General features: G+C 48.8%; 1 protein-coding gene across 2 annotated transcripts; it reads right to left on the bottom strand.

The window, feature by feature from the left end:
* Positions 1-2: 2 nt before the first annotated feature.
* NEUROD4 (neuronal differentiation 4) lies at positions 3-22667 on the bottom strand. Of its 2 annotated transcripts, none has more exons than XM_024110006.3 (2): positions 22358-22667; positions 3-3132 (listed from the first exon to the last, which is right to left on the bottom strand). In XM_024110006.3, exon 2 carries the CDS (start codon positions 3121-3123, stop codon positions 2131-2133), a length of 993 nt encoding a protein of 330 aa, XP_023965774.2. In that variant the 5' UTR covers positions 3124-3132; positions 22358-22667; the 3' UTR covers positions 3-2130. The 2 variants fall into 2 exon arrangements, with proteins under 2 accessions (XP_023965774.2, XP_065432099.1); XM_065576027.1 differs by lacking the exon at positions 22358-22667 and adding an exon at positions 21357-21533.
* Between the last annotated feature and the right edge of the window lie 4901 nt (positions 22668-27568).

Genomic DNA, 27568 nt, shown 5'->3' with positions numbered 1-27568 from the left:
CGTTTAAAACAAGAGCCACAGCTTTATTTGAGCCACCAAGCCGATTTTGCTTTCTTTACAAAAGGATAGAATGTTTGCTCTTAGTACAAAACAAAATGAACCAATAATAATCCGAGGGGCTGTACAAACAGGTTCCTTTGGAGTTCGAGACATTACAAAATTCCAAACTCTATACAAATTTCCTCTGCAAAATAGTGAGGCTTCCCCATAAAGGGCTCTCTAGGCCAACAGCTGTAGAGTGGGATTCCAAAAATAGTTGCCTGGCTTTTCTTGAAAAGAAAAGAAAAGAAAAATAATTGCATTGCATAGCCTTTAAAAGTTATTGCTCGTATAGAAGTGTTTAGGGACAGAATCGGGAACTGATGGGCAAGGTCCTACAAAGATCTTTGAAGAAACGAAAAAGGGCAACATTAAATATGCAATTCCTTGGTTAAATACTTGGTTTAATAACCAGAAGATGGGCACAGAAGCAGCAGAGGGAGAATAAATTAAATAAATAATGTCTAATAAATAATCATGGAGCAACAGCACTGCAAAAACCTACATGCATTTCCCCACAAAGCTAAAACTCCAACTAGACACTTTAAAGTTGATTGGGAAACAAGCAGGTTATTTAGCACATTCCACATTTTCTGTAAAATGGAAAGAAAATAAATTAGACCCAGTTAAATAATAAATAAGACAGGAACTTAAGACACACTTATTTTGGCAGGATCTGTTTTCGAAACACAGGGTATGATAAATATAATACAAACCATAGTGACACATTTGCTCTGGCCATGTGTCTGTGGTTTAGTTTAAAACTCTTTTTTAATGATTATGTCCAAGTTTTAAGTGACAGATATTTGTGCTTCTGCAAGGTAAAGAGTCTTACGGTTTGGAGTCTTCTGTTTCTCCGCAGGTTACATGTAACTGCACCACATGTTTCTGCACATGGTCTCAGACATGACCTTAAAAAGGGTTTCATGCTCTGATAATCTCATGCTGGTTTTGATCAACACAAAAAGTCCTGCGGGACCGGATTTCACTGGGGAGGGGAGATCAGCAGCCTCACGACAGCAGTAGATGTAGGAGGCGATTTGATTTCCTTGAAGCTTTGAACCTGGGCGGATCTTCTAGTGCCTGATTGAGAAGGGGACAGTGAAGACAAAGTGTCCAGGATTTCAAGCTTGTTTTCTCCATTGAGATAGACGTTTCAGGAGGGAATAATAATTTTGTTCCTGCTAGGAGTACAGGGAATGTTTGGGAGCTGGGAGGATATCAAATGCATTGAAGAGCTGGCTGGGAGAACCCGTCACCACATATGTCTTTTTGCACATTTATTTTAGTGTTGTCTGTAACTGGTTCAGATAATCGCCACCTTCCCCAGCCAATATAGCCACAGCTGGACTTGAGAGACCACTAGGGAAAAGGTGAACTGCCTTTCCCAGGAGCATAGTCCATGTTGTGCTCATCATTCAGAACTAAAAAACCCTGCATGCTGCCCTCAGAACAGTGGTTATTTATCATGTGGCTGAGTATCCACACTCTGGGAGTGTCTTGCATCTAAATTGTGTTGGTGGGATTCCTCAGGATGAAGTCTGGGTGCAAAGGCAGGGTTTTGATGCCAAGACACCCCAAAGAAGGAGCTAAAGGGAGCCCTATTTGACTGGCAACAGACAAAGAGAAGATTTGTCCAGTGGCTACTGCACTGATCCTTCTTCGCCCCTGGCAGGGATGGAGATTTCTGCAGTATCTTTTTCTGGTTCTAGTCTAGCTGTCTGTTTATCTCTCTTTCTTGATTCTTGATTCAAGCTCCTTTCGGAGGCAGTTATGAAACATTGAGCCAAAGTGATCATCCCAGTGTGTGCTTGACTGTCAATAAACGAAGAAGGAGACAGTCACGGAGTTTCTGGGGACAAACGTGAAAACCAGCAAAATAGCACAACTAAACAATTGTCAAGACAGTGTGAAAAGGGCTAGCAGAGATTTTCATAGAGGTGTCTCAATGAGACCAGTCCAAAGATCTTTCATACAGCTTTGGAGCAGTGATATCTTCGTCCCAGTCGTGTTCACTCCAGAAACATCTACACCGCCTGGCTGTATTTCTCTTGATTCTCATATGTTCATGTCTACCTCTCAACTTTCTCATTATTCATTAAATATGGCGTTGAGCTGGGGCCCAACCACATGGTGCGGGTAGGACTCGTAGCTCATGTCTATGGGGAGCTCGTAGCGGGGCACTGTGCTTTGGAAATGAGACGTGTGTCCATGAGCTCCGGCCAGGCTCACCGAAGGGTAGTGGGCCATGAAGGTGTAGGACTTGTCCAGGTCTGGAGACCCATCCTGCTTCAAGGAGAAGTTCCCACTGATGCTCAAGGGAGGCGTCAGGGGCCCTTCATATGGTGGAGTGGTGCAGTCTGGGTGGTGGCTCCCAAAGGAAGGATCCACCAAACTTTTGAAGGTAGGAGGCTTTAGATGTAAGAGGTGGGTTTCCATGTTCCCATAGGGGGGGCTCGGCAGTCCTGGGGATTGGTAGTTGAAGGTATGGCTGGGTATGGCAGACTCACACACTGGGGACTTCTCTTCATGCTTCTCAAGGAAGAGGGACTGAGGCCCCAGCTGTAGACAGCCAGCAACTAGGTTACTGGTTGGCTGTGACAAACCTTTGCAAAGCATCTCCACAAAACCCTTCCCTTCTGGGGTCTGCCCAGTCTCCAGCACCTCAGACAGAGCCCATATGTAATTCCTTGCAAGCCTCAGAGTCTCAATCTTGGACAGCTTCTGAGTCTTGGAGTAACAAGGCATCACCCGCCTCAGATTATCCAGAGCATCATTCAGACCATGCATCCGAGTGCGCTCCCTGGCATTAGCCTTGACCCGCCGGGCCCTGAACCGCTCCAGCCGTGCCTTGGTCATTTTCTTCTTCTTTGGTCCTCTTCTCTTAGGCTTTTCTCCATCCTCCTCCTCTTCCTCCTCCTCGATGCTGTCATGTTCTTCGTTCAAGCCAGCCATCATTCCATAGGGGGCTTGTCTGCTGTCTTCTTCCTTCATTTCATCTTGGGAGCTCAGGGCTTCATCCATCCATGACTGGGAGCTGACAAGCTCTGACATCTCTTTGGGTTTGGCATATGTCTTGGTCATCTCTGATGTCTGCAACAAAGAAACAAAGAAAGTGGGTGTTAATAAGGCCCAGACCAGGGACTCACTCATCACTTCATATGCATCAGAAATTGAATGCAAGATCACCTTCCAATAATGTTAAAGTTACAGAACAAATCTATGAATGACAGGCAGTATCTATCTCTGCATCTATCTGTCTGTCTCTCTGCCTATGTGCCTGCAGTCTCTATCTAGGTTTTTATTCCATGCCTATCACTGTGGTATCTGGGCACCATGTGCATAGATTTCAGTGGCGTTGATGCCTGCCAGCTGGGATGAGCTTCTCCCAAGAGCACAAGGCAGAGGAATCTGCTGTACTCCCTAGTTAAGGAGCTGTATTTTGGGAGCAGTAGACCCCAAGTTCTGTCCATCCCCTCCATTCCCCTTCCATACTGCATGGATGGGGTTTACTGGTGAGCATAGTGTTCTTTATTATGCACAGTTGTGTGCCCAGCCCCTGGATTCAATCCCCTCTTACTACTGGATGTTAAGGGTTCATTTTGCCTAGGAGGGGGAGCATGGACATACCAGATGGTTGTGGAACTACTGTCCCTGCTGGATAGAATTAGAACTCAGTGAGTGTTTGTTTGTCACCTCTGGAGTACTGGAGGAGAAAAGCCCTAAAGCCTTATGCTGATGTTGTGCAGATCTGCTATTCAGGGTCTCATGGGTTCCAGTGGCTGAGTTTTATGGATTTGTTTTACTCCTTTAAATTTCACTCTGAATGTTTCAAGTCTGAATTCAGTCTGGCTCCATGAGGCTCATGACCTGCCTGGCAGTGCTGGGGCTCCATTCTGCACAGCGTGGAATAGGGATGGATTTGTCTGATTGCTTCATGGCTGGTTGAAAAATAAAAATAAAGGGAAGATCCTACACTGGAGATATGCAGGAGGGGGGAGAGGGATCAGATCTCCACAGAGCAATTTGGGTTGAACCAGGCAGACCTCATCCTGAAAGTCCCCAGGATACACACAGGAATGCTAGCTCAGCCCCTCTGGAGAGGGGGTAACATATTCCCTGCTCCACCATCTTCCCAATCCACCCTTAAATGTCCTGTGGCAGATCACCTGGAGCATGGGGCCCTCAAACTTTTTAATGCAGCTGACTTGGGGGGATAGGGGTCCTGGCTAGCTGGGACAGGGCTCCCATCATAGCAAAGGTCGAGAATTACTGAGCTAAGGAAAGGCTAAGGTTTACTCTTGTAAAGTGTGTGCACGTGTGTGTGGATGTGTGTGTGTGCCATTTAGTGTGTGTGTGAGCGTACGTGCATTCTTTCTGCCTGGTTGTGGAATTGTGTTGCTGTTTGGAACATGGGCACCTCTGCGTTAGCTTTGCTTAGCATCTCTGTGTTCAGGACTCTCGTGGCCTCTTTTTCAGAGGTGCTGAGCTCTTGCAGCTCCCACTGACTGTGGATGGGACTGTCAGTCTCCAGAGCTCTGGAAGTTAGGCCCTGGCTGCACATATGGATAGGGCAGCCCCATGCAGGAATAAGCTCTTATCCAGGTCCTGGAGTTTGAGCTCCACCTCAACACACAGTAAAGCAGGTTCAAATGTTGAAAAAGTAACAGCAAAACAAAATTAAGTACATCAGAAACAGGAAGCCTGCTAAACAACTAGTGGGGCCACTGGATGATCGAGATGCTAAAGGAGCACTCAAGGATGATAAGGCCATTGCGGAGAAATTAAATGCCATCTTTGCATCGGTCTTCATGGCCAAGGATGTGAGGGAGATTCCCAAACCTGAGCCATTCGTTTTAGGTGACAAAACTGAGGAACTGTCCCAGATTGAGGTGTCAGTATAGGAGGTTTGGGAATAAATTGATAAACTAAACAGCAATAAGTCACCAGAACCAGATGGCATTCACCCACGAGTTCTGAAGGAACTCAAATATGAAATTGCAGAACTACTAACTGTGGTTTGTAACCTATCATTTAAATCAGCTTCTATACCAGATAACTGGAGGACAGCTAATGTTACGCCAATTTTTAAAAAGAGCTCCAGAAGTGATCCCAGCAATTACAGGCCAGTAAGCCTGACTTCAGTACCAGGCAAACTGGTTGAAACTATAGTAAAGAACGGAATTGTCAGACACATAGATGAACATAATTTGTTGGGAAAGAGTCAACATAGTTTTTTTAAAGGGAAATCATGCCTCACCAATCTACTAGAATTCTTTGAGGGAGTCAACAAGCATGCGGACAATGTGGCTCTAGTGGATATAATGTACTTAGATTTTTAGAAAGCCTTTGACAAGGTCCCTCATCAAAGGCTCTTAAGCAAAGTAAACTGTCATGGGATAAAAGGGAAGGTCCTCTCATGGATCTGTATCTGGTTAAAAGGTAGGAAACAAACGGTAGGAATTAATGGTCAGTTTTCAGAATGGAGAGAGGTAAATAGTGGTGTCCCCCAGGGGCCTGTGCTGGGACCAGTACTATTCAACATATTCATAAATGATCTGGAAAAAGGGGTGAACAGTGAGGTGGCAAAATTTACAGATGATACAAAACTACTCAAGATAGTTAAGTTCCAAGCTGACTGCAAAGAGTTACAAAGGGATCTCACAAAACTTGGATGACTAGGCAACAAAATGGCAAATTAAATTCAATGTTGATAAATGCAAAATAATGCACATTGGAAAACATAATCCCAACTATACATATAAAATGATGGGTCTATATTAGCTGTTACCACTCAAGAAAGATATCTTGGAGTCATTGTGGATAGTTCTCTGAAAACATCCACTCAATGTGTAGCGGCAGTCAAAAAATCTAACAGAGTGTTGGAAATCATTAAGAAAGGGATAGAAAATAAGACATAAAATATCATATTGCCTCTATATAAATCAATGGTATGCCCACATCTTGAATATTGTGTACAGATGTGGTTGTCCCATCTCAAAAAAGATATATTTGAATTGGAAAAGGTTCAGAAAAGGGCAACAAAAATGATTAGGGGTATGGATCAATAAGATTGGGACTTTTCATATTGGAAAAGAGATGACTAAGGGGGGATATGACAGAGGTCTATAAAATCATGACTGGTGTGGAGAAAGTAAATAAGGAAGTGTTATTTACTCCTCATAACACAAGAACTAGGGGTCACTAAATGAAATTAATAGGCAGCAGGTTTAAAACAAATACAAGGAAACAACGAGGAGTCTGGTGGCACCTTAAAGACTAACAGATTTATTTGGGCATAAGCTTTCGTGGGTAAAAACCCCACTTCTTCAGCCCCTCTGCTATGTACATTGGCCAAACTGGACAGTCACTACGCAAGAGGATAAATGGACACAAGTCAGATATCAGGAATGGCAATATACAAAAACCTGTAGGAGAACACTTCAACCTCCCTGGCCACACAATAGCAGATGTAAAGGTAGCTATCTTACAGCAAAAAAACTTCAGGACCAGACTCCAAAGAGAAACTGCTGAGCTCCAGTTCATTTGCAAATTTGACACCATCAGATCAGGATTAAACAAAGACTGTGAATGGCTATCCAACTACAGAAACAGTTTCTCCTCCCTTGGTGTTCACACCTCAACTGCTAGTAGAGCACCTCACCCTCCCTGATTGAACTAACCTCGTTATCTCCACACTGATTTATACCTGCCTCTGGAGATTTCCATTACTTGCATCTGAAGAAGTGAGGTTCTTAACCACGAAAGCTTATGCTCCCAGTAACTCTGTTAGTCTCAAAGGTGCCACAGGACCCTCCTTAGATTCAGACTAACACGGCTACCCCTCTGATACTTGTCAGTAGACAGGATACTGGACTAGATGGACCTTTGGTCTGACCCAATATGGCCGTTCTTATGTTCGTAATGCTAGGCCCAGGGCCTCGCAGTGCGGGTGTTGGCGTGCTGTGCAAGCCCCTTGTCTAGCAGTGCAAAGACCCTGCAAGCCAATTGGGTGCATCATCACTCCAAAGAAAGTGCCATCTAAGCTTCTTTTGCAGGAAGTTCGGCCACAATGGAACAGATCCCGGGAGTCAGCGAGGAGGTCTGTTGCAGAGGATTCCTCCTGAACATGTAGCCATGGTGGTGCGGGGGAGTTGTCTGTCTGTTACGGTGCATGGTTAGATCAGGGGCTGGTACTTACTCTGGATTCTGTAGATGTGAAACCAATGTTTGCTATCTACAGGCAGTGCCAGAGAGAAGCAATGAAAAGAAAGGGCCATGCTGATAGAAAGGAAGGCCTGGTGGATCATACAATATCAAGGTTGGAAGGGACCTCATGAGGTCATTTAGTCCAACCCCTTGCTTAAAGCAGGACCAATCCTCAGGCAGATTTTTGCCCCAGATTCCTAAGTGGCCCCCTCAAGGATTGAGCTCACACCATTGGGTTTAGTAGACCAATGCTGAAACCACTGAGCTATCCCACATAGGTCTAGAACTCAGCAGAACTGTGTTGAATTCCTGGCTCTGCCACAGATTTGCTGAGTGACCTCAGGCAAGTCACTTTGTGTGTCTGTGCCTCAGTTCCTCAACCTGGAAAACAGGGACAATAACCCTGCCTTTGTCTGTCTTATCTGGATAGGTTGTAAGCTCCCTGGGGAAGGCCCACCACTCCCCATGGATCTGCACAGTGCCCAGCGCACCGCGGGCTTGACATGGCTGGGGCACTTAAGTGCTACTGCATCATAAGTAAACATGTAAAATCAAATGGCTCTGACGGGTGGGATAGATCTCAGCAAGAACCTATTAGACATGTATTGTGCCTGGATCTCTCACAATGGGTCTCCAACTTGCCATCGGCGCTCTGATAGATGTAACGTCTTGCATGCACTGAGTTGTTTCAGTCCTTACAGGTCATTTAAGGCACCTCTTCTAAAGGGCATAAACCAGGCAGCGCGAAAACCTGATCTCGGTAGGAGACAAGGGCAGAGCTCTCTGTGAGCTGCGCTGGTTTTTATTTTTCTGCATTCGCTCTTGTAACCTGAGCTTGTTTGCCTGGAACTTCATTTACCTCCGCTGCATAATTAATACAGTCACACTGCACAAAACAGCCTGGGTTTCATGTTAATCAGCCCCCCAAATCCTGTCAGCTTGACTGACTCATTTAATAAAGCTTAAAGTGTAAGCAGCTTTATTGAAAGTGTGCCGTCCAAGCAATGGGTCAACTGGCCACCATCCCATCCAATGTGGAAAATCCCACATTTAATATGCATCATGGGGCTTGTGCAGTGGATTAGGGTGTTAATTGCTGCAAACATGGATCACATCCCAGAAGGACCAGGTGGGCACTAATTAGCAACAGTAATAGGAAGTAGTCACACGATATTTTCCCTATAAAATCAATGTGCACAAATATGACAGGAAACATTTTGGGGCCATATCTTTGGATGCAGCCAAGCCATGAGGGGATATGTCTTAGAGATTTCATTGCCCTCCTCTGTGCTAGGGAGCAGCCAGGGACTGATCCATTCTCTGGCATAAGGAAAGGCAGGTTCTGGGCTGCTCTAATCTATATTGCAATGGTCCCCTATTGGTTGTTCCACTGTCCTAGGATGGCCAGAAAGCCCAGCAGCCCCGCCACACCTGATCCTGCCACAGCACAGCCCTATGCAAGATGACCACTTGGGGCAGCTCTCCAGCCCCTTTGCATCATGAGCTGAAGAACTGCTGCATTCGCTCTCCAGGCTTCGAGCCTGGAGAAAACGTCAGCCCACCAGCAAGGGCAGAAACTGCATGGGGTTAACTCCAAACCTCTATGCTCTGGTACTGAGTGCAGGGCTAGCACTGAGTGGGGGACTTCGCCATCGTTGTCTACTTTGAAATCGAGAGTGGCTGTTTTTCTAAAAGCTCTGCTCAAGTTCAACCAGGAATATAATAATACATACTCCTATCTCATAGAGCTGGGAGGGACCCTGAAAGGTCATTGAGTCCAGCCCCTGGCTTCACTAGCAGGACCAAGTACTGATTTTGCCCCAGATCTCTAAGTGGCCCCCTCAATGATTGAACTCACAATGCTGGGCTTAGGAAGTCAATGCTCAACCACTGAGTTATCCCCTCTGCCTGTAGCCAGCTGACACTGGAGGAAGAATGTGATCAGTTTCCTGAGCTGGAGTTTGAGCAGGACACTGGGCAGGACACCCCAGCTGCTGAAAAAAGTGCTCTGTTGTTGTTTTTTTAAAGACTACAAATGGCCAGCGCCTCTGTTCTATCCCCCACCCCAAAGAAGCCACCTCTCAGAGCACGGGGTCCCCTGGAATCAGACTGGGCTTGGGCTCAGCACTGAGGACATGATTCTGCCACCCTTGCTTATGTTGAGTCACACGGATGTGAGCAAGCTCAGTGTGACTAACAATGGGAGTCCCGAGCTACTCAGCAGGAGGGCCAGGGATATGGCCCATTAGAGCAAAGGGAATAGACAGCACCAGTCCCAGGGACACCCATGTGGACTTTGTTGGCCTCACACAGCCAAACTCAACCAAGTTTATCACTGACCTGCAGGATATCTCAGCACTAGCTGGTACCTAGGACAGCTCAGATTTGCAGCGGGGGTCATGAAAAAGCCGGAAAACAAACAGCTTTTGTTCATTGGACTTTTTACATTTTTTCCCATTTTTGGTGAAATATTCAAAGTGAATTTTTTTCAAAATGAAATGAAATTTTTTGTTTCATTTTTAATCATTTTGGTTTGAATTTTTAGGGATTTTTTCCCTTTCTCTCACTTTTTTATATTTCTCCCTTTTATTTTCAATGGAAAAGTGGGAGGCAAAGGGGGTAAAGAGTTTAAAATGTGAGCGGAAGTAAGACTTTCTTTTGCAAAACTCTCTTCACATTTTTCCAGTAAAGAAACGTTTAAAAGTATGAGGCCCTGCTTTTTCCAGTGGGAAAAAGGGGGGTAGAAAATAAAACACTGAGAGAATTTCCCCTTAGTTCAAAATAAAACATATTTAAAAATCAATATTTTTTTCAACAATTTTCATTCTGAACATTTTTTCATTCTACATTTTTTTTGCAAAATGAAAAATTTCATTGAAAACTATTTTATTTTTATTTATTTTTTGCAAAAAAACTAATTTTCCATGAAAACTCATATTTCGACTAAAAGCTTTTTCTCAAAATAACGTTGAGCTACTCAACCGTTCAGGCGGTGCTGCAGAGGGGAGACAAACCCAAGGGCAGGGCCTGCAGCAGGAACATCACAACCCAGGAAGCCACAGTGAGGCTCAGGGATAAAGAAGGGGGATCCCCTGGTCCTGGTATTAGCCTGGGACAAATGGGTTTTTCATAAATTACAAAGCCAGAAGGGACCATTGTGATTGTCTAGTCTGACCTCCTCTATTGCATAGAGCCTGGGGGCACTGGGCATAGATTTGTAAATTCATAGATTCCAAGGCCAGAAGGGCCTGACCTATCATAGAATATCAGGGTTGGAAGGGACCTCAGAAGGTCATCTAGTCCAGCCCCCTGCTCAAAGCAGGACCAATCCCCAACTGAATCCCCAAATGGCTCCCTCAAGGAGTGAGCTCACAACCCCAGATTTAGCAGGCCAATGCTCAAACCACTGAGCTATCCCTCCCTATGTGTAAAGCATAGGCCAGAGACCTGGCCCCAATAACTCCTTGAGCCAGGAGTGAAAGTGGGTTGGTATGGCATACCAGTAAGAAGCCGGTACCGGCCCATACACAGCCGACCTCTGCTGCGGCAATGCTTTAACGTCGCTGCCCCTTTTGCTCCCCCATCGGCGGCCCTGCCGGTAGAGTCCCTATCGGCAGGGCCACTGATGCAGGGTGGAGGTGGGGCAAAAGGGGCAGCTGCCCCGGTGCCCCGGGGCGCCACCGGAGCCCCAGGTGGCGTGGGCCAGGCAGCACAAATGGGCTGGCTGGGGAAGGCAGACCCCCCCCAGCCCCGCCCTCCCACCGAGGCCCCAACCCTTCTGCCCAAGGCCCCACCCCTTCCGGGGACCCGCTCCAGGACCCCGTACTGGTAAGAATTTTATATTACTTTCACCCCTGCCTAGAGCAGAGCTTTTAGACACACATCCAATCTTGATGTTAAAATTGTCATTGATGAAGAGTCCGCCACAACCCTCGGAAAATTTTTCCAATGGTTAATTATGTGCCCTGTTAAAAATTCACACCTTCTTTCCAGTCTGGATTTGTCTAATTTTAACTTCCAGCCATTGGATCACATTAGACCTTTCATTGCTAGACCTAAGAACCAATTATTAAATCTTTGTTCCCCATGTAGGGGATTTACAGGTACTTGTAGACTGTTATCAAGTCTACAACCTTCTCTTTCTTAAGATAAATAGATTGAGATCCTTGAGTCTCTCACTCTAGGGCAGGTTTTCTGATTCTTTGTCCATTCTCATGGCTCTTCTCTGACCCCTCTCCAATATATTAACATCCTTTTTGAATTATGTATATCAGAACTGGACACAGTATTCCAGCAGTGGTCACATCAGTGCTAAGTACTGAGGTAAAATAACCTCCTACTTGAAATTCCCCTGTTCATGCATCCAAGAATTGCATTAGCCCTTTTGGCCACAGCATTGCACTGGGAGCTCATGTTCAGCTGATTGCCCATCTTCAGTCAATGCTTAATCAAAAAATCAGAAGTCCAAGTCTATTACATCAACACTATTTCCTTTATCACCCAAACTTGTAATCTCATGAAAAAAAAGCTACCAATTTAGTTTGATAGAATCTATTTTCTATAAACCCATGTTGATTGACATTAATTATATTACCCTCCTTTAATTCTTTATTAACTGAGTCCTGTATCAGCTGCTCTTTTATCTTGCCTCGGCTCAATATCAGATTAATAGGCCTACAATTACCCAGGTCATCCTGTTTACCCTTTTAAAATATACTTGCCCAACAGTAACTTTCTTCCAGTCTTCTGGAACTTCCCTGATGTTCCAAGACTTATTGAAAAACAACATTAACAGTCCAGTGAGATCCTCAGCCAACTCTTTTAAAACTCTTGGATGCACACAAGCTGGACCTGCTGATTTAAAAATGTCTAATTTAGTAGTAGCTGTTTAACATCCTCCTGAAACACTAGTGGAAGGAGAAAATGTTATCATGATCATAAGATGAGACTGCATTGTCTGTTTTTCCCCGAATACAGAACAAAAATATTTATGAAACACTACTGCTTTTTCTGTATTGTTATTGAGAATTTTACCATTTCCATCTAGCAATGTACTAATGCCATTGTCAGGATTCCTTTTGTTCCTATATACTTAAAAAATTCCTGCTTAATGTGCTGACTCACAGTGGCAGCATCCCCTACCGGATCACCCATAGCACTGAATGCAGCACCTGCTGCGGGTGTCCCTTTTCTACCATGTGGGAGTCATTGGAGATACGGGGCAGTTCTCGATCAAAGGACTGTGTTGAGTCATCCCCCTCCCTCTCCAGCTGCATTAGCAAACATCAGACTGGGCTCTTCCCATGTTTCCATGCTCATGCTTCACTATGGGGGTTCCTTCCTCCAAAACAGCTGGTACCTGGCACTGCCTGAGAGACGGCTTTGGGCACTGTCTAGGACCAGGCTAGATGGATCCCTGCTCTGACAATGCCTCTGCTTCTCACCTTGCATTTCCTTTATGCTGGCACTTGGCACTAAAAAGCGAGCATATGATGGGTGGGCCAGTGCCTTTGGGGACAGAATATTCAATCCCCCCACACACACAATCTCCAGAACCAGGCAAATTGGGCCTCCCAGATACTTGCAAACGTTGTGGACCCCTGGCAGGTACTGACACTGTGATGGGTATTTCAGAACTGTTGGGGTCTCCAGAGCATGCATATCATTCCCCAATGGCTCCCAGAGCTGTTAGTATTATTGTTTCAATTATGGTGGTAGGCAGCAGAAGTGCAGACCAGGGTCGTATTGTGCCATGAAGGCAGTGCACAGACTCAGAGCAAGAGACAGCCCCTGCCCTGAAGGACTCAAGGCTGAACAAACATAGTTTGGGAGAAAAAGGTGAGTCATTATTCCCATTTTATAGATGGAAACTGAGGCCCAGAGCATTGCAATGACTTTTCCAGGGTCATACAGGGAGTCACTGGCAGAGCTGGATTTGAATCCAAGTCTCTAAGCCCCAGCCCTGTGCATTCATCATAGGCCCATCCTTCTTCTATCTGTGAGCCTACTAGTAAAGGAGAAGGAAAGTCAGCATTTGTCAATTCAAGCTTGTCTGAGCTTCTTGGGACATAAAATCTGAGCATTACCCCAGAAGGAATTCCAAATCTAGATGAGATGCTCCCTTGGGTTCATCCCCTAATGGCCCTGAATGGGTTTTCACTGGAAAAATGAGTACATTTCTTTTTAAACTGGAGAGTTAAAGGCATTCCCCTGGTCAGAAAGAGCCTGTTTTGGTGATTGCACTGATTTCCAAGCTAGTCTTTCCAGGGAATTCAGGCTTAGGTACTATATATCTCCCACCCTGTACTGCCTGCAGGTGGTCTGAGGGGCAGGGAGGGACGTACTGAGGAGGGGAGGGCAGCATAGGCAGCTCCAGGCTGGAAAGGAGAGACCCCAAGGTTCCCACCTACTCCTGGGCCCATTCTAACACCTCCAGGTCCCAATCCTGGGTCCTACGCTCACCTCTGCCCCACTCCCCACCGTGCACAAGTTTATGCAGCGGCAGAGGTGTACACAATACTTCCATAGCAAGGGTGCTAGTCCTCTGTCCCCACCATCCTGGGGTCTAGGAACCTCACTGTCTTTACTGTATTGATCCTTGATCTGCCTGTGAGGCAGAGCAGATGGGGAGCAAAGGGCCAGAGAGTCTAAGTGATGTGAGAAAGGTCACGGGGGAGCAGTGGCAAGCCAGGGACGGGAGCCTCCAAGCACTGGGGAAGTTCCAGAAAACTGGAAGAAAGCTAATGTTGTGCCAGTTCTAAAAAAGGGTAAATGGGATGGCGCAGGGAATTATAGGCCTGTCAACCCGACATCAATCCTGGGCAGGATAATGGAGTGGGTGATATGGGACTGGATTAATAATGAACTAAAGGAGGGTGATGTCATTAATGTCAGTCAAAATGAGTTTATGGAAAATAGAGCCCGGAAAACTAACTTGATAGCTTTTTTTGATGAGATTACAAGTTTGGTCGATAAAGGTAACAGTGTTGATGTAAAATATACTTAGGCTTCTGTAAGGTGTTTGACGTGGTGCTGCAGACATTTTGATTAAAGAACTAGAACAGTATAAAATGTACATGGCACACATTACATGGATTAAAAGCTGGCTAACTGATAGGTCTCCAAATGTAATTGTCAACGGGAAATCACCATCACATAGGTCTGTTTCCAATGGGGTCCCGCAGGGATTGGCTCTTGGCTCTATGCTATTTAACATCTTTATCAATGACTTGGAAGAAAACATAAAATCGTCACTGATAAAGTTTGCAAATGGCACAAAAATTGGGGGAGTGGTTAACAATGAAGAGGACAGGTCGCTGATTCAGAGCAATCTAGATTGTTTGATAAACTTGGTGCAAGCAAACAATATATGTTTTAGCAGCAAAGAGTCCTGTGGCACCTTATAGACTAACAGACGTATTGGAGCATGAGCTTTCGTGGGTGAATACTCCAATACATCTGTTAGTCTATAAGGTGCCACAGGACTCTTTGCTGCTTTTACAGATCCAGACTAACACGGCTACCCCTTTAATATATGTTTTAATACAGCTAACTATATGTACACAGCTAGGAACAAAGAATGTAGGCCCTGCTTACAGAATGGGGGCAGGGGCTCTATCCTGGGAAGCAGAGACTCTGAAAAAAGATGTGGGAGTTGTGGTGGATAATCAGCTGAACATGAGTTCCCAGTGTAACACTGTGGCCAAAAGAGCTAATGTGATCCTGGGCTGCATAAACAGGAGAATCTCATGTAGGAGCAGAGAGGTTATTTTACGTCTGTATTTGGCCCAGGTACGAGTGCCGCTGGAATCCTGTGCCCACAATTCACAAAGGATGTTGATAAACTGAAGAGGATTCAGAGAAGAGCCATGAGAATGATTAAAGATTAGAAAATCTTTCTTATAGTGATAGACTCAAGGAGCTCAGTCTATTTAGTTTAAGAAAGAGAAGGTCAAGGGGTGACTTGGTCACAGTTAAAAGTACCTACATGAGGAACAAATATTTAATAACGGGCTCTTCAGTCTAGCAGAGAAATGTCTAACATGATCCAATGGCTGGAAGCTGATGCTAGACAAATTCAGACTGAAAATAAGGCATAAATATTTAACAGTGAGAGTAATTAACAAGTGGAACAGCTTAGCGAGGGTTGTGGTGGATTCTCCATCACTGACAATTTTTCAATCCAGATTGGAAGTCTTTCTAAAAGCTCTGCTCTGGGAGTTACTGGGGGCAGGGTTCTGGCCTGTGCTATACATGAGGTCAGGCTCTTCTGGCCTTGGAATCTATGAATCTACAAATCCATGCCCAGTGCCCCAGTGAGGCACTAGGGGGCACTGTGCTGCTGCAAGCACCATCATTAGGGACCAATACAAAGCCATGCTGCCAGCATCCATGGTCACTACATATCACTGGCACTTTTCAGAGGAATAGGCAGCTGGCAGCTTTGGTTTGCACTGGTGCCTGCATGGATTCTGCTCACACACACCTCACTGGTCCATTGCCAAAGAGGTCACAGCAGTGCCATGATCTGGCCCGTGGATTCCTCCAACCCTCCTCCATCTCTTCAACCGGATCAGAACCAAACCCATTTCAGTTTGGGAACGGGCCGTCTCATCTGCCCTCCTCCCCCACTCCTGACCTGTGTGCTGGGGTTTCTGGGCCAAGTGTGGCCTACTAGCCTCTGTTGCAGTTCCAGTGATGGGTGCGGCCCTCACAGGTGGATTTGCTCCCTTCATTGCCCTCTGGGGCCCACCTTGCCAGTTCTGTGTCAGAGACTCAGAAACTGTCCTGTTGGCTCCTGCTGCCCCCTCCCTTTAAGCTGTTACTGGGCTGGGGAGCTGAAGCCTTGAGCTCTCAGGCAGCTCTCCCATCCCCCCCACAGCTGGGGCAGGAGGAACATGGCCATCACAGGGGGCTCCCTGGAGCCAGGCCTGCTCTGTGGTGGGGATCCAGGGCAGGTTTTCAAGAGCCAAGAAGCAGATAAGAGAGCCCCCGGTTACTGGATCCCTCAGTTCCAGGCCACTGAACTGCCCTGGAGATCCTGGACCCATGTACTAGGCCTCATTCACCTGGTGCTCTAATCCTATTGGGGGAAGGTGTGGGGCACATTGGGGGCTTACTGCAGCCAGTCCCAATGCTGACCCTTTGACGGTCCCCTATCACATTACCCATGCCTACAGGGCCTGGGGAGGGCGCTGCACACCACAGTGGCACACACTGCCTGGGCAGAATCACCAGAACCCACATGACCAAGACCAGGGTTTCAGGGACAGTGGGGGTCACCTGGGGCCAGGCTGTCAGGCCAAAGCTGCAGCTTGAAAGGTCCACGGCCGGAGAAACTTGTAGGGCCTAGCTCCCTCCCCACTCACACCAGGTTTTACACCAATGCGACGGCCCTGGCAGCAGTGCAGTCACACCCAGGTGAGGGAGCTCAGAATTAGTGTCAGACAAGAAGATAAACTTAGCTCCAGGTCCCTCTCCAGCCTTTTTGTGGTTTTATGATCCCAAACCCACATAAAACATCCAGCAAGCTCACCTGCAGGGGGACCCTCAAAGCAGCCACAACCCAATTCTGACCCCATTCCCACAGGTGCCAGGGCCCTGCAGCTCCACGGCTGGCTGTGCTCAACACCTCTGATAAACCCGACGCCAAGTGCTGGAAATGCAGGCAGAGCACAGATGGGAGTGGAGGGTTCTCACTTCCCCTGCTCTGACTGTTACAGTCTGAGCTGCTGCTGTAACAACATGAGATGTGCAATGTCCAGAAATTACCTGGGTTTTTATCAACAGCCATCCTCGGCACGCACACACCCACACAGACACATGGACCTATGCTCAGACACAAATACGCATGTGAACACTAACACGTATACCTGTGTGCACACATGCACAGACATGCATGTTCAGACACACACCCCAGCATACATGTATAAACACAGATATACACACACACGGCAATAATAAAGGTTTCAGACCCAGCTCCCCACCTGATATCACAGTTTGGCACATACTATGGCAATGGCTTGGCTGTGAGTGTATTTAGTAATGGTCCTTGGGAAACTGAGGCAAAAGGGTCCAAAAAGGACCTGGAAAAAATGTGCAGGTGGGGTGGAGTGAGGGCCCAGAACCTGGCGTGTGTAAATCAGTCACTCTCTTGATGTCAATGGAACTACACTCACTGACCCCAGCAGCCAGATCCAGCACCATTAAGTCACTGCATTGACTCCAGTGGGAGCAGGATCGGGCCCTCTCAGAGGATCTGGCCTAAAGTCTATAAAAGACTCTCAAATGGTGCATAGACCGTGTGTTGCATGGGGACACATGGCACCCACTGGACCCAGTTCACCATGGCCCCAGTGGCATGAAACGCTAGCAGACCAGCAGGGTGATGTCCTGGGGTGAGTGACTATACGAGGGGCAGGCAGGCATGAATATGCTCACGCTGGGAGTGTTGCAATGTGGAGCCTGGCCCAGGCTTTGCTTGGCACCATTCCACAGTCACAGGCTAGCTCCTGAATGAGGCCTGGACATTGCAGCGGGGGAGTCACTAGATGGAGCCGTGGGAGAGAGATTTATTCTTGCCTGAGGGGAAATCTCACAGCCCCCTGGAAGCAGAGCCCACGCAGGCTAGTCCCGTGTGTGCTCTGAGCTCCTGTCCCAACCTAGCCCCCATGCAGATCTCATGGCCGCTCTCAAATGAATTGCATTCAACTTGCCCCTCATTCCCTGAGGCAGGGAAGTGGCAGGAGAAACCCAGCCCTCTAGACAGCATCCTGCCCCGGTATCCTTCCCAGGGCCCAACCCCACCTGCTTTCTGCTCCCACTGCCCCCTCCCAGCATGCGAGTTACAGCAGCCTTAGTGCAGCCCTCAGGCCAGCCCCAGAGGATGCCCTGGCAGCAGCTCCTACTGCCCGCATGCCAAGCGCTGTGTGGGAGCCGGTCCAGGCTGGATGTCAGGCTGCTGGCGAACGCTACCCATATGCCAGCAGTTCAGACAAGCCTGGTTGTCCCTCATGCTGTTCCATGTGCCTCCACTGACATCACTCCTGCTCTCACACCTACAAGAAGGCAGGCAGACCCTGATCTCTGCATAACCCCTCCCACTACAGTGCTGCTGCTTGCTGCAGGGAGAGCGGGGCAGAGAGTAGCTGAGCTTCCAGTTCCTCCACCTCACTCTGCCTGGCTTCCTGGCTCCCCCTCCCTCCCACACAGAAAACCTGGCTACTCTGTGGCTTTCAAAACATTGTAACTCTGTGTAAAACTGGGCTGAGCATTATCCCTGTCCAACCTCTGCAAGCGGCCCCAAGCCTCTGATCTGGGCTCTGGATACAGACTAGCCCATGGTCTAGCAGCACTCGGAGCCAGCACGGGTGTGGTTGGTTAAAGAGATGGGAGACAGCCACATCTTTGTAACCAGTCAAGGACGGAGGGAGTTCTGTGCAGCTCCTGGCATGACAGAGTCCCTGATCTCAGGAGCAGGAAGAGGGTGTGCCCAGCACAATGGGACCCTGATTTTGATGTTGGGCCTCTAGGTGCCACCAGCATACAAATAACAGTGAAATCAGAAGAACTCTGTGAATTGCTTGAGAAATGATGGGACCTAGGGAGTCAGCTCCAGCGATCCCAGGGGTCAGCATATTCAGAGACCCTGAGGGTGAAGGCTGGGTTGGTACCTGAGTTGATAAACCAAGAGACCCAAAATTCATGACAAGGAAAAGCAGAATGCCATTGGGCACAGACTCTTAAGGTTCTGTGTTATTAATTCCCATCTGGGAAAATTACATGATGCAAATGATGTGTATGACCTGCCCAGGCTGAGTCCAGGTCTTTGTCCCCCTCCAAAGACTAGTCAGCCTATGAGATGAAAAGCCTACTGTGGTGGCCAGCTAGAGAAGCTGCTCCTTTAGCTCAAGCAGAGAGAGCTCATGCTTTAGCCCTGAAGGGATGTTTACACGGCAGCTGGGAGTGTGCTTCCCAGCTTGAGTAGACAGACATGCACTAGTGCTCAGAATACCTGTCCAGATGTGGCAGCATGGGCTAGTGGCCCAAGGGGTTGGATGGGCTTGAACTTAGGTGACCCGCCCAGGCTGCTACAACATCCACACTGCCATTTTCAGGTTGCTAGTGCAGGCGGAGCTAGCGTGTCTGTCTACCCAGGCTGGGAGGCTCACTTCCAGCATCAGTGGAGACAGACCCAAAGAACCAAGGCCCTAGAAGATGGCTGCTGTAGGAAAGTCTATTGAAGTGCTAGGGCAAGCTGAGAATGCTGCTTTGGTGGGATAATGATCCCTCTCCCCATGAACATGCCCAAATTTCAAACCCTTCTAGTCTCTCCCACGTTGCAGCCCTCCACATGTCACCAGGGCCAGCAGCTCTTTAGGATGAATAACAGTGCAAATCTCAGGGGATATTCTGGGCCAGCACCACTTAACAGCATGGTGCAGTGGGAACAGGAGCAGGGCCTACAGTAACTTCAACTGCACCTGAGGGTCAGATATGTCCTTACCCAGGCACCTGAGACTGGCTCAGATCAACTTGCCTGCAGCAGTACCCCCTGCCCTTAAAAATCTGGGATGAATCAGAGCATGAGCCAGCCTTGGCCTCTCTCTCTTCAGGGAGATCCATGCGCGGAATATTCTCTCTTCCCTTATGGTGGTAGGATTTGTGTTAAACTCCCCCCCCCCCCGCCCCCGACACACAGTCTCTCCCTTTCCTCCCCCTAAAGCAGAGATAATTACTCAGTTACTCATGCTTTACTCAGGCCAACTCCATGTGCCTGGGGGGAATTTGTCACAGGGAGCAGGGACCATGCAGTGCACACAGGACTAAGGGTTTGGTTTTGTTCTGTTGTCCCCATCACCACTGAGAGCTGGGGTAGTTTGGCCCATGACTTGTACTGAAATGTCACTAGAGCAAGGCAGATGACTTGGCCTGAGGCTGGAGTTAGAGCCCCCACCCTGGGCAGGAGAACTTGCAGGATTTCAGGCTCTGCTGGGAAACCAATAGGTGGGCCTTTCCTCTCGCCATAGAGCTAGGGGATGCTGTACTGCAGGAGGAGAGGCAAGGACCCCGTGGTATGTTTTGCAAGAGCAGGGGGGTTAACTCTAGTGTCCTGATTAAATCCCAAGCTAGGTAATTACATTCTTCTCACCCAAATCCCTTCTGCAGCTCCAACTGCACATGGCATTCTGCTTTACTTCCTCCCTAAGCCCTTGTATAGTGTTGCTGTGACTTGTTAAGGAGACACTGTGCTCCCCCCAGAGGTGGGTGCATTTCAGTCGCTACCGGCTCGTTAATTACGTGCTTTTGGATGAAAAGGGCACAGAAATTCAAACCATCCAAGTGACAGCAGGATAGCTGGGCAGTGGGCCGACCCCAAGGCAGCTTCTGCAATTCTTTGCTGATGGATGTGGTCAGGGAAATACATTCCCCCAAATGCTCCTATCAGCCAGTGGACAGAGCTCAGCTGCACGGTGTCTTTGCCAATGATGGTCCAGAGATTCCTCACCCAATTCCTGTGCACTTTCAAGCCCCACAAATGTCATGTTTTGCTATTAACCCTGAACATCCCTTGCTGGCATCTGTGCTGGCTCCTGCCTAGTTCATTTCTGCTGCCACAGCACTATTTATCCCTCATTTGCTCACTGGGGTAGTTATTTATTACTTAGCAAACTTTTCTCAGAAGTGGGAGGGACTTGGGGAGTTGATGGAGGTCGGGTTGGGTTGGAGTACACTGAGGAGTATTTTTTACTAGGGCAGGTAATGCAGTGCCCTAACAAACTGGGTACTATTGGCAGGTTACCCTGGGCACGGTTGGTGGGAATTCGCTTTTGAAGGGATGTTAATAACTTGGAGCTTTTCAAATTCTAGAATGGTTGGAACACGAGAAAGAAAGAAAGAAAGAAAAAATCTCCTGATCTGGGGATTGTAGCACGTTCTGTCCCTTCCCAAACTCTCTTAGCAAAAGCCAATGGCAGGAAAATATTTCTCCTGTGCAGCCCCAACAAAAGGCAGAACTGAGATGTTGGGGAAATACCCTGTTCATTCATCTGCCCGTCTCCGGGTTTGCGTCCTGCGGCGGGTTTGCCCTACGACACTGCTTTACATACCACAGTGGGAACTTCCATCTGCCGGTGGCTCAGTCAGTCTGAAGTGGAAGTGGAAGAATTTCCAAGCCACAGACTTTCACCCCATGGCAAGCATTTAAGGGATTGTTGGTAGAAGCAGGAGCCCCGTGCAGTGCACAGCTGGGAACAGCTCCTATCGCTCCATAGGTCCACCGCTCCAGCCTCGTCTGGCTAATCACCGCAACCCCCCTCCCACAAATCACCCTGCTAGCCGCTGACCGGATTCTAATGCTAACGCGCTCCTGTGTCCCAAGGGCTCCGCAGCTGTCGGTGACTAACGGTTTCTCACCATCGGCCTGGCGCGGGGGGAGGATTTGGGAGGAATAATTAATTGGTGGGGTCGCACCGGTGCTTTCTGCTCACAAACAGCTCTAGGCTTCCCGGCGCGGGTCATCGCTTGAGCTTAGCGGCCCCACTTTGGGCCTTGTGCCAGAGCAGTTCGCCGAGAGCATCTGTTATTCAAACAGCCAGGGGTCCGCTTGGACACGCCACTCACCCGGCACATGCCCGCTCCCCGGTGGGGCCAGGGGCAGGGCTCCCAGTCCCAGTCCGGAGTCTGAACTTCAGCTTTCCCGGCAGGGGTCTGCCCATCTCCGCAGAGGGGCATCCCCCCGTGCCCAGCTTCCCCAGACGCCTGGGATGTGCTAATCAAGGCGGCTTCTCCGCTCCGGCCATCAAGGGGCAGGTCACCGCCGAGCCCTGGGTGCAGGCAGTGCCGCGTGCCCTTGCCGGGACCCTGACAGCTACCCGCTCACCCTCTCTGGCTGTGCAGCCCCAGTTCCCGGCTCCTGCGGCCGCCTCAGCCGGGCTGGGTCCCGTCGCTGGCGGCTTTAGAGGGGTGGGACAGACCGCAGCCAGCCCCGTGTAGGTCCCAGCTCGTCGCGGTCGCACCCTTTGCCCCGCTCGGGGCCCTGGTTGTCTCGCCCGGGGGCCGGGCACTGGGCCGGTCCCGCCCGCGGGGAGCCCAGAGGACGCAGCCTTACCTGCCGGCAGCGCAGAGCGAGTCCCCGACGGTGCCGCTGTCAGCGACCGAGGGCCATGCCGCTCCGCCCGGCCCGCGGGTTCAGCACCAGGGCTCTGGCCAGCTCCAACCTCCCCGCCGGACTCGGGGCTTCCCCCCTGCGCCTGGCCCAGCCTGCCCCGCCCGGCCCGAGAGGTCCAAGATCACAGCCCGCCAGGCTGGGGTGCTCCTTCTCGGCCACTTTCAGGACCACGCTCCCCTCTGGCAGCTCCTCGGCTCTGCTCAACGCGCCGGGGCCGCGGCAGTTTTGAAAGCTTCCCCGGGTGCAATTTCTGCACCACTGAGCCGGCGGGTAACTCCTCCCCTTTCCGAGGGGCCGGGAGTAACCTGGGGCTGGCTCCTCCTGCTGGGCAGGCCGGTCCCTCCGAGCGTTCCTCGCAGCCCGGCCCGGGCACAGCGCTGCTCCGAGTCGGGGCGTTGTACTCTGTAAGGCAGAATGCGTGGGGTTAGTACAGCACCGGGCACCCAGTGCCGGGCCCGGCCTGGGGTTCCTAGCAGCTACCAGCATCCTCAGAGCAGGCTAGGGACCATCTTCACAAGCCCCTAAGTGCCACTGATTTTCCCATTGACTCCAGCTCCTAAATGCCTGGGTCCCTTTTGAAAATGGCTCCTAAGTCACTTCCATGCTTTTGAAAATTGTATTGGTGGCCTATAATCATAATGACCTTCTAGCTAATCTGTTGATTTGTCTATCTATGGCATATGCCATATTAAGACACCTCTCTCCATTATTCGCATTATTATAATTAATAATTATATAATTAATGATGATGATTAATAATAATAATAATAGTAGCTCCCATTCCGCTCCCCCCATCCAAGAGTAATTTTCAATTTGCTAATTGTTCCCAGGTGAAAGCCAAAGAGCTAATTGTCAAATTACTTTAGATTTTGTTTAAATACAGAGTAGGATCTTTCAAAGAATTGCATGACTTTGGCTTTAAATGCCCATGAAAATAGCAGATTAAAAACAAATGGAACATTCCCCTGTGTTATTAGAAATCCAAATTCAGCAGTATTGGGGCTGAGCATGGAGAGGTGGAAAATGAAGTTGACAAGAAACTGATCACAGACAAAATGAAACTGCCTGGGAGATAATGTGTGGGTGCAATTGGGTTAAGGCAATGGGCAGGGGCTCAGGACACCTTGGTTCAATCCCTGGCTTTGATACAGAGTCCCCATAGGACCTTGGGGGAGTCACATGGACACTCTGTGCCTCAGTTCCCATCTGTAAAAGCAGGTAAATAATTCATAGATTTTAGGGCCAGAAAGGACCATCCAGTCAGAGCTCCTGCATAGCACAGGCCAGTGAATGCACCCAGTGACTCCTGGGTCAACTTCTGGTTGAGCCAGAATGGATCATACCGAAAGAGACAACCCCTCTTAATTTAAAGACTCCAAGTGATGAACAATCCACCTGTCCATTGGTCTGTTGTTCCAGTACCCATCCTGTGTCTGTCTTGCCTATTTAGAGTGTAAGCTCTTTGGGGCAGAGACCACTTCATACTACATTGCCAACTCAAAAATCATGAATCAGGTCTAAAATAAGCATGAGGTTAGTTTTAAAAGAATAATAAAAAATAGGGTTCTTTTTATTTGCCTTCTGGTTTTTGAACCTGTTGGTCATGATCCAGTCACATTTCCAGAGTTTTATCTTCAACCACAAGGGCAAGAAACTTTCTTCTTATTCAATGAAAGCTGAGATTCTCATGTGACCACTGGACTCCTGGAGCTGAGTCTTTAAGAAAAGCACCAAAGATCATGCGACTTACAACAGAATCAGGTGTGTTGGTAACACTGCTCTTGCACTGTGTCTGTGCAGCACCTGGCACAAGGGGGCCCTGATCTCAGTCAGGGTCTGTGCAGCGCCTGGAACAAGGGGGCCCTGCTCTCAGTCAGGGTCCATGCAGGGCCTCGTATAAGTGGGGGCCCTGATCTTAGTCAGGGTCAGTGCAGCACCTGGCACAATAGGGTCCCAATTTCAGTTGGGCACCAAGTGTTCTCAACCTCTTTGCATTTCCCTGTGAATGGGGGGTGCTCAGGCTTTCTCTCAGCCAGGCCTGCATCCCCGCATCATCCAGGTCAGTGTTAGCCAGGGCCCTGGGAGGAGGAGGATGTGAATGAGGTTGTTAACACTTGATGCCATGTCTTTCTGTGTGGCCTGCTGTTTGGTGTCCTTGGCTTGGGCACATAGTACACTTGTTTGGGAGATTCCCTGCCTATGCCAACACTGAGGACACTTCACATTAATTTAGAGCGTGCACACTCATTTCCTTGGGAGCCTGGGATTACAGGGAATACTAATTAATTCATTAGTGGATTGATGCCTTAGGTTCCACCTCTAGGCTTGGATGCTCAGGGTATGCAGGGAACAGATTGCAGCCAATAAATCTGCCTGTTGCCACACTCCCCCCAGCTCTGTATCGAATATCACCCTCTCCCTTCCTGGCAGATGGTTCCAACAGGTTTGGACTCCTGCCTCTATTTGGAAATATACAAAGGAGGAGAGTGGCCGACCAATGAGATGAATCTGGTAGCAGGAGTGGTACATGCAAATGTCCCTGCTTTTCTGGATAGCCCCGGCCCCTGAAACGTCTGAGTCTCAGAGAATGAGCAGCAGTCTGCCTGGCCTCCTCTGGGCTGAGTCTGTGTGAGTGACCCCAGTGAACTAATGGGGGAGATCATGGCCCATTGTCTGCAGACAGGCTCCCTTTCATTGCAGAGCCGGAGGAGTCCACGTGCCACAGACTAATCCTATTGTGAGGAGACTTTACATCTGTTCGAGTTAAGGGGGACTCGCCCCCTGGGAGCTTTCTCTCAAGATGTTCACCTTTCCGCTCAGATTGCTGGCTCCTCCTTGCTCCCCCTTATGAATAATACTGGGGGTCTGGCCCTCCTTTCAGGACAGGTCACACGCCAGAGATCTTTGAAACAGAGGCCTCAGCATGGAGTGTGACACAGAGGGAGATTGCCCCAGCTTGGTTCCATCGAGTGTAATAGACACACTCCAGCGAGCCTTTGGTAGGGCTCAGCATGTCCCAGTGCTGCCTCCACCCTCCAGAGTAGAGAATCAGATCCTCATGCAAACCTCTCCAAAGTTTGTTATAGGGCCAGAGTTGGTACGTGGACATGGATTTCCCCATAGTTCAGGGGAGTTCAGTTGTGGGGCTCAGTTACTCTCCAAAGGGAAGTCTGGACTTTGCAGTGGGGACAATGTGAGGGCAAGGTCCTGGGCCAGCTTTTACTCAAGGGAAGTTTTTCAAAGTAGGGGCTGGGACTTGGCAACCCTTGATATCTACACAGCAAGACCAAACCCACAGCAGGGAGTCTCTGAGCCCGGGTCAACTGACTTGGGCTCGCGCTCTGGGGCTGAAAATTGACATTCAGGCTTAGACTGGAGGCTGAACTCAGAGACCCTCCCCCCCTCTGGGTTTCACAGCCCGGGCTCCAGCCCGAGCCTGAACACCTACATGGCTATTTTTAGCCCAACAGCACAAGCCCCGCACATAAACCCGAGTCAGTTGACCTGGGCTCTGAGATTCGCTGCAATGGATCTTTTTTTGCTGTGCTGACATACCGATAATGGGACAATGCCGATGAGGTGAAGGAGTGTCTGGGATGGTAAAGGGAACATGGAACAATTTCAAAAATGCCTCAAGCCCAGATTTTGAAAGCAGTTTAGGCCTTGCTGAGTTCAGCATTGCAATTTAGGAGCCTATGGCTCATTTTCAAAGGGGGGTTGGGCACTCCTAAGTGGCTAAGGTCCAGATCCACAAAGATACTACGGTGCCTAAGGCCAGTTTTAGGCTTCACTGCAACCGCCACCTAACCCCACAGGTTCCTAAACTCACTCAGTGCCTACGTCATTGGCGGGAAAGTTCCCTAGGCACCTATATTCCTGGCAGCCCCAGAGAGAGCCATGAACCAGAGGAAAATAGGCAGAAGAGTATCTATATCACCCATGGGCCCTGATCCAGCAGGTGTGGTCAGAAGCTACCTACTGGATAAGTTCCCATTGAAAATCCAGCCAGAGGAGGAGGAGGTGATGGTGCCCACCCTATAAGGGTTAAGACATGACTTGGTTACAGTCTATAAATACCTACACAAGGAGCAAATATTTGATAATGGGCTCTTCATCTAGCAGAGAAATATCTAACACAATCCAAAGGCTGGAAGTTGAAGCTAGACAAATTCAGACTGAAAATAAGGCATACATTTTTAAAGTGAGAGTAATTAACAAGTGGAACAGCTTAGCGAGGGTTGTGGTGGATTCTCCATCACTGGCAATTTTTAAATCTGGATGGGATGTTGCTCTGAAAGCTCTGCTCTGCGGAGTATTTTGGGGCAGGTCTCTGGCCTGTGCTGTACAGGAGCTCAGACTAGATGATCACAATGGTCCCTTCTGGCCTTGGAATTGACAGAAGCCTCTAGCCCGGGGGTAGAGCACTCACCTGGCAAATGGGCGACCCAGGTTTAATTCCCCCATCTGCTTGAGGGGCAGAAAAGCTTTGAATGGGGCCCTCACCTCTGGGATACTCTGATGTGAGGCTCCTTCAATCTCTCCTGTCCAAACTGTTCCACTGTAGATAAATAATAAAAGTCACGGGGCCAAGGAGAGGATGACTATGCTAGCCAGGCAGTCAGGGCACATGCCTGCCAACTGGGAGACTCGGGATCCTGACTCCAATGGTTAATCACTTATACAAAGTGGAATACCCCAGCAGGAGAGACTGAGGGAGCCCCACGTCAGAATATTGCCTAGCCCAGTGGCTAGAGCACTCAGCTGAGACAGACCCCTGCTCACATCTTCTCTGCCAGAGCCCGGAGTCTTGTACCTGGGCCTCCCACATCCCATGCTAGTGTGTTAACCAGCGGGCTAAAACCAGCCAAAAAGCACCTCCTCATGTTTTTTTTCTGTGTGGATCAAGGCACGTGCCTTGCTCAGAGAAAAAGCTTAGATGCCTAAGCCACTGGCCTCTGGGAGAGGGTTTCCTGGTTAGCAGAGATAGCCCCTATTTAAGTGCCTAGGTCCGTTTGGGGTGGGGCTTAGGACACACCCCTCCTTCAGCATCTCCCATTGGTTGGCTTAAGCGACTCCTTGCCTGGTGTGCTGACTTTGGGGGTTGCATTCTGAGGTACCCTTTTCTCCCCACTCATTGTACAGCAGCCTGGG

The sequence above is a fragment of the Chrysemys picta genome, chromosome 22, assembly GCF_011386835.1.
Source record: "Chrysemys picta bellii isolate R12L10 chromosome 22, ASM1138683v2, whole genome shotgun sequence".
NCBI classification, from domain to species: domain Eukaryota; kingdom Metazoa; phylum Chordata; order Testudines; family Emydidae; genus Chrysemys; species Chrysemys picta.
The sequence above is the reverse complement of the archived record's forward strand: the minus strand, read 5'-3'. Positions and strand labels throughout refer to the sequence as shown.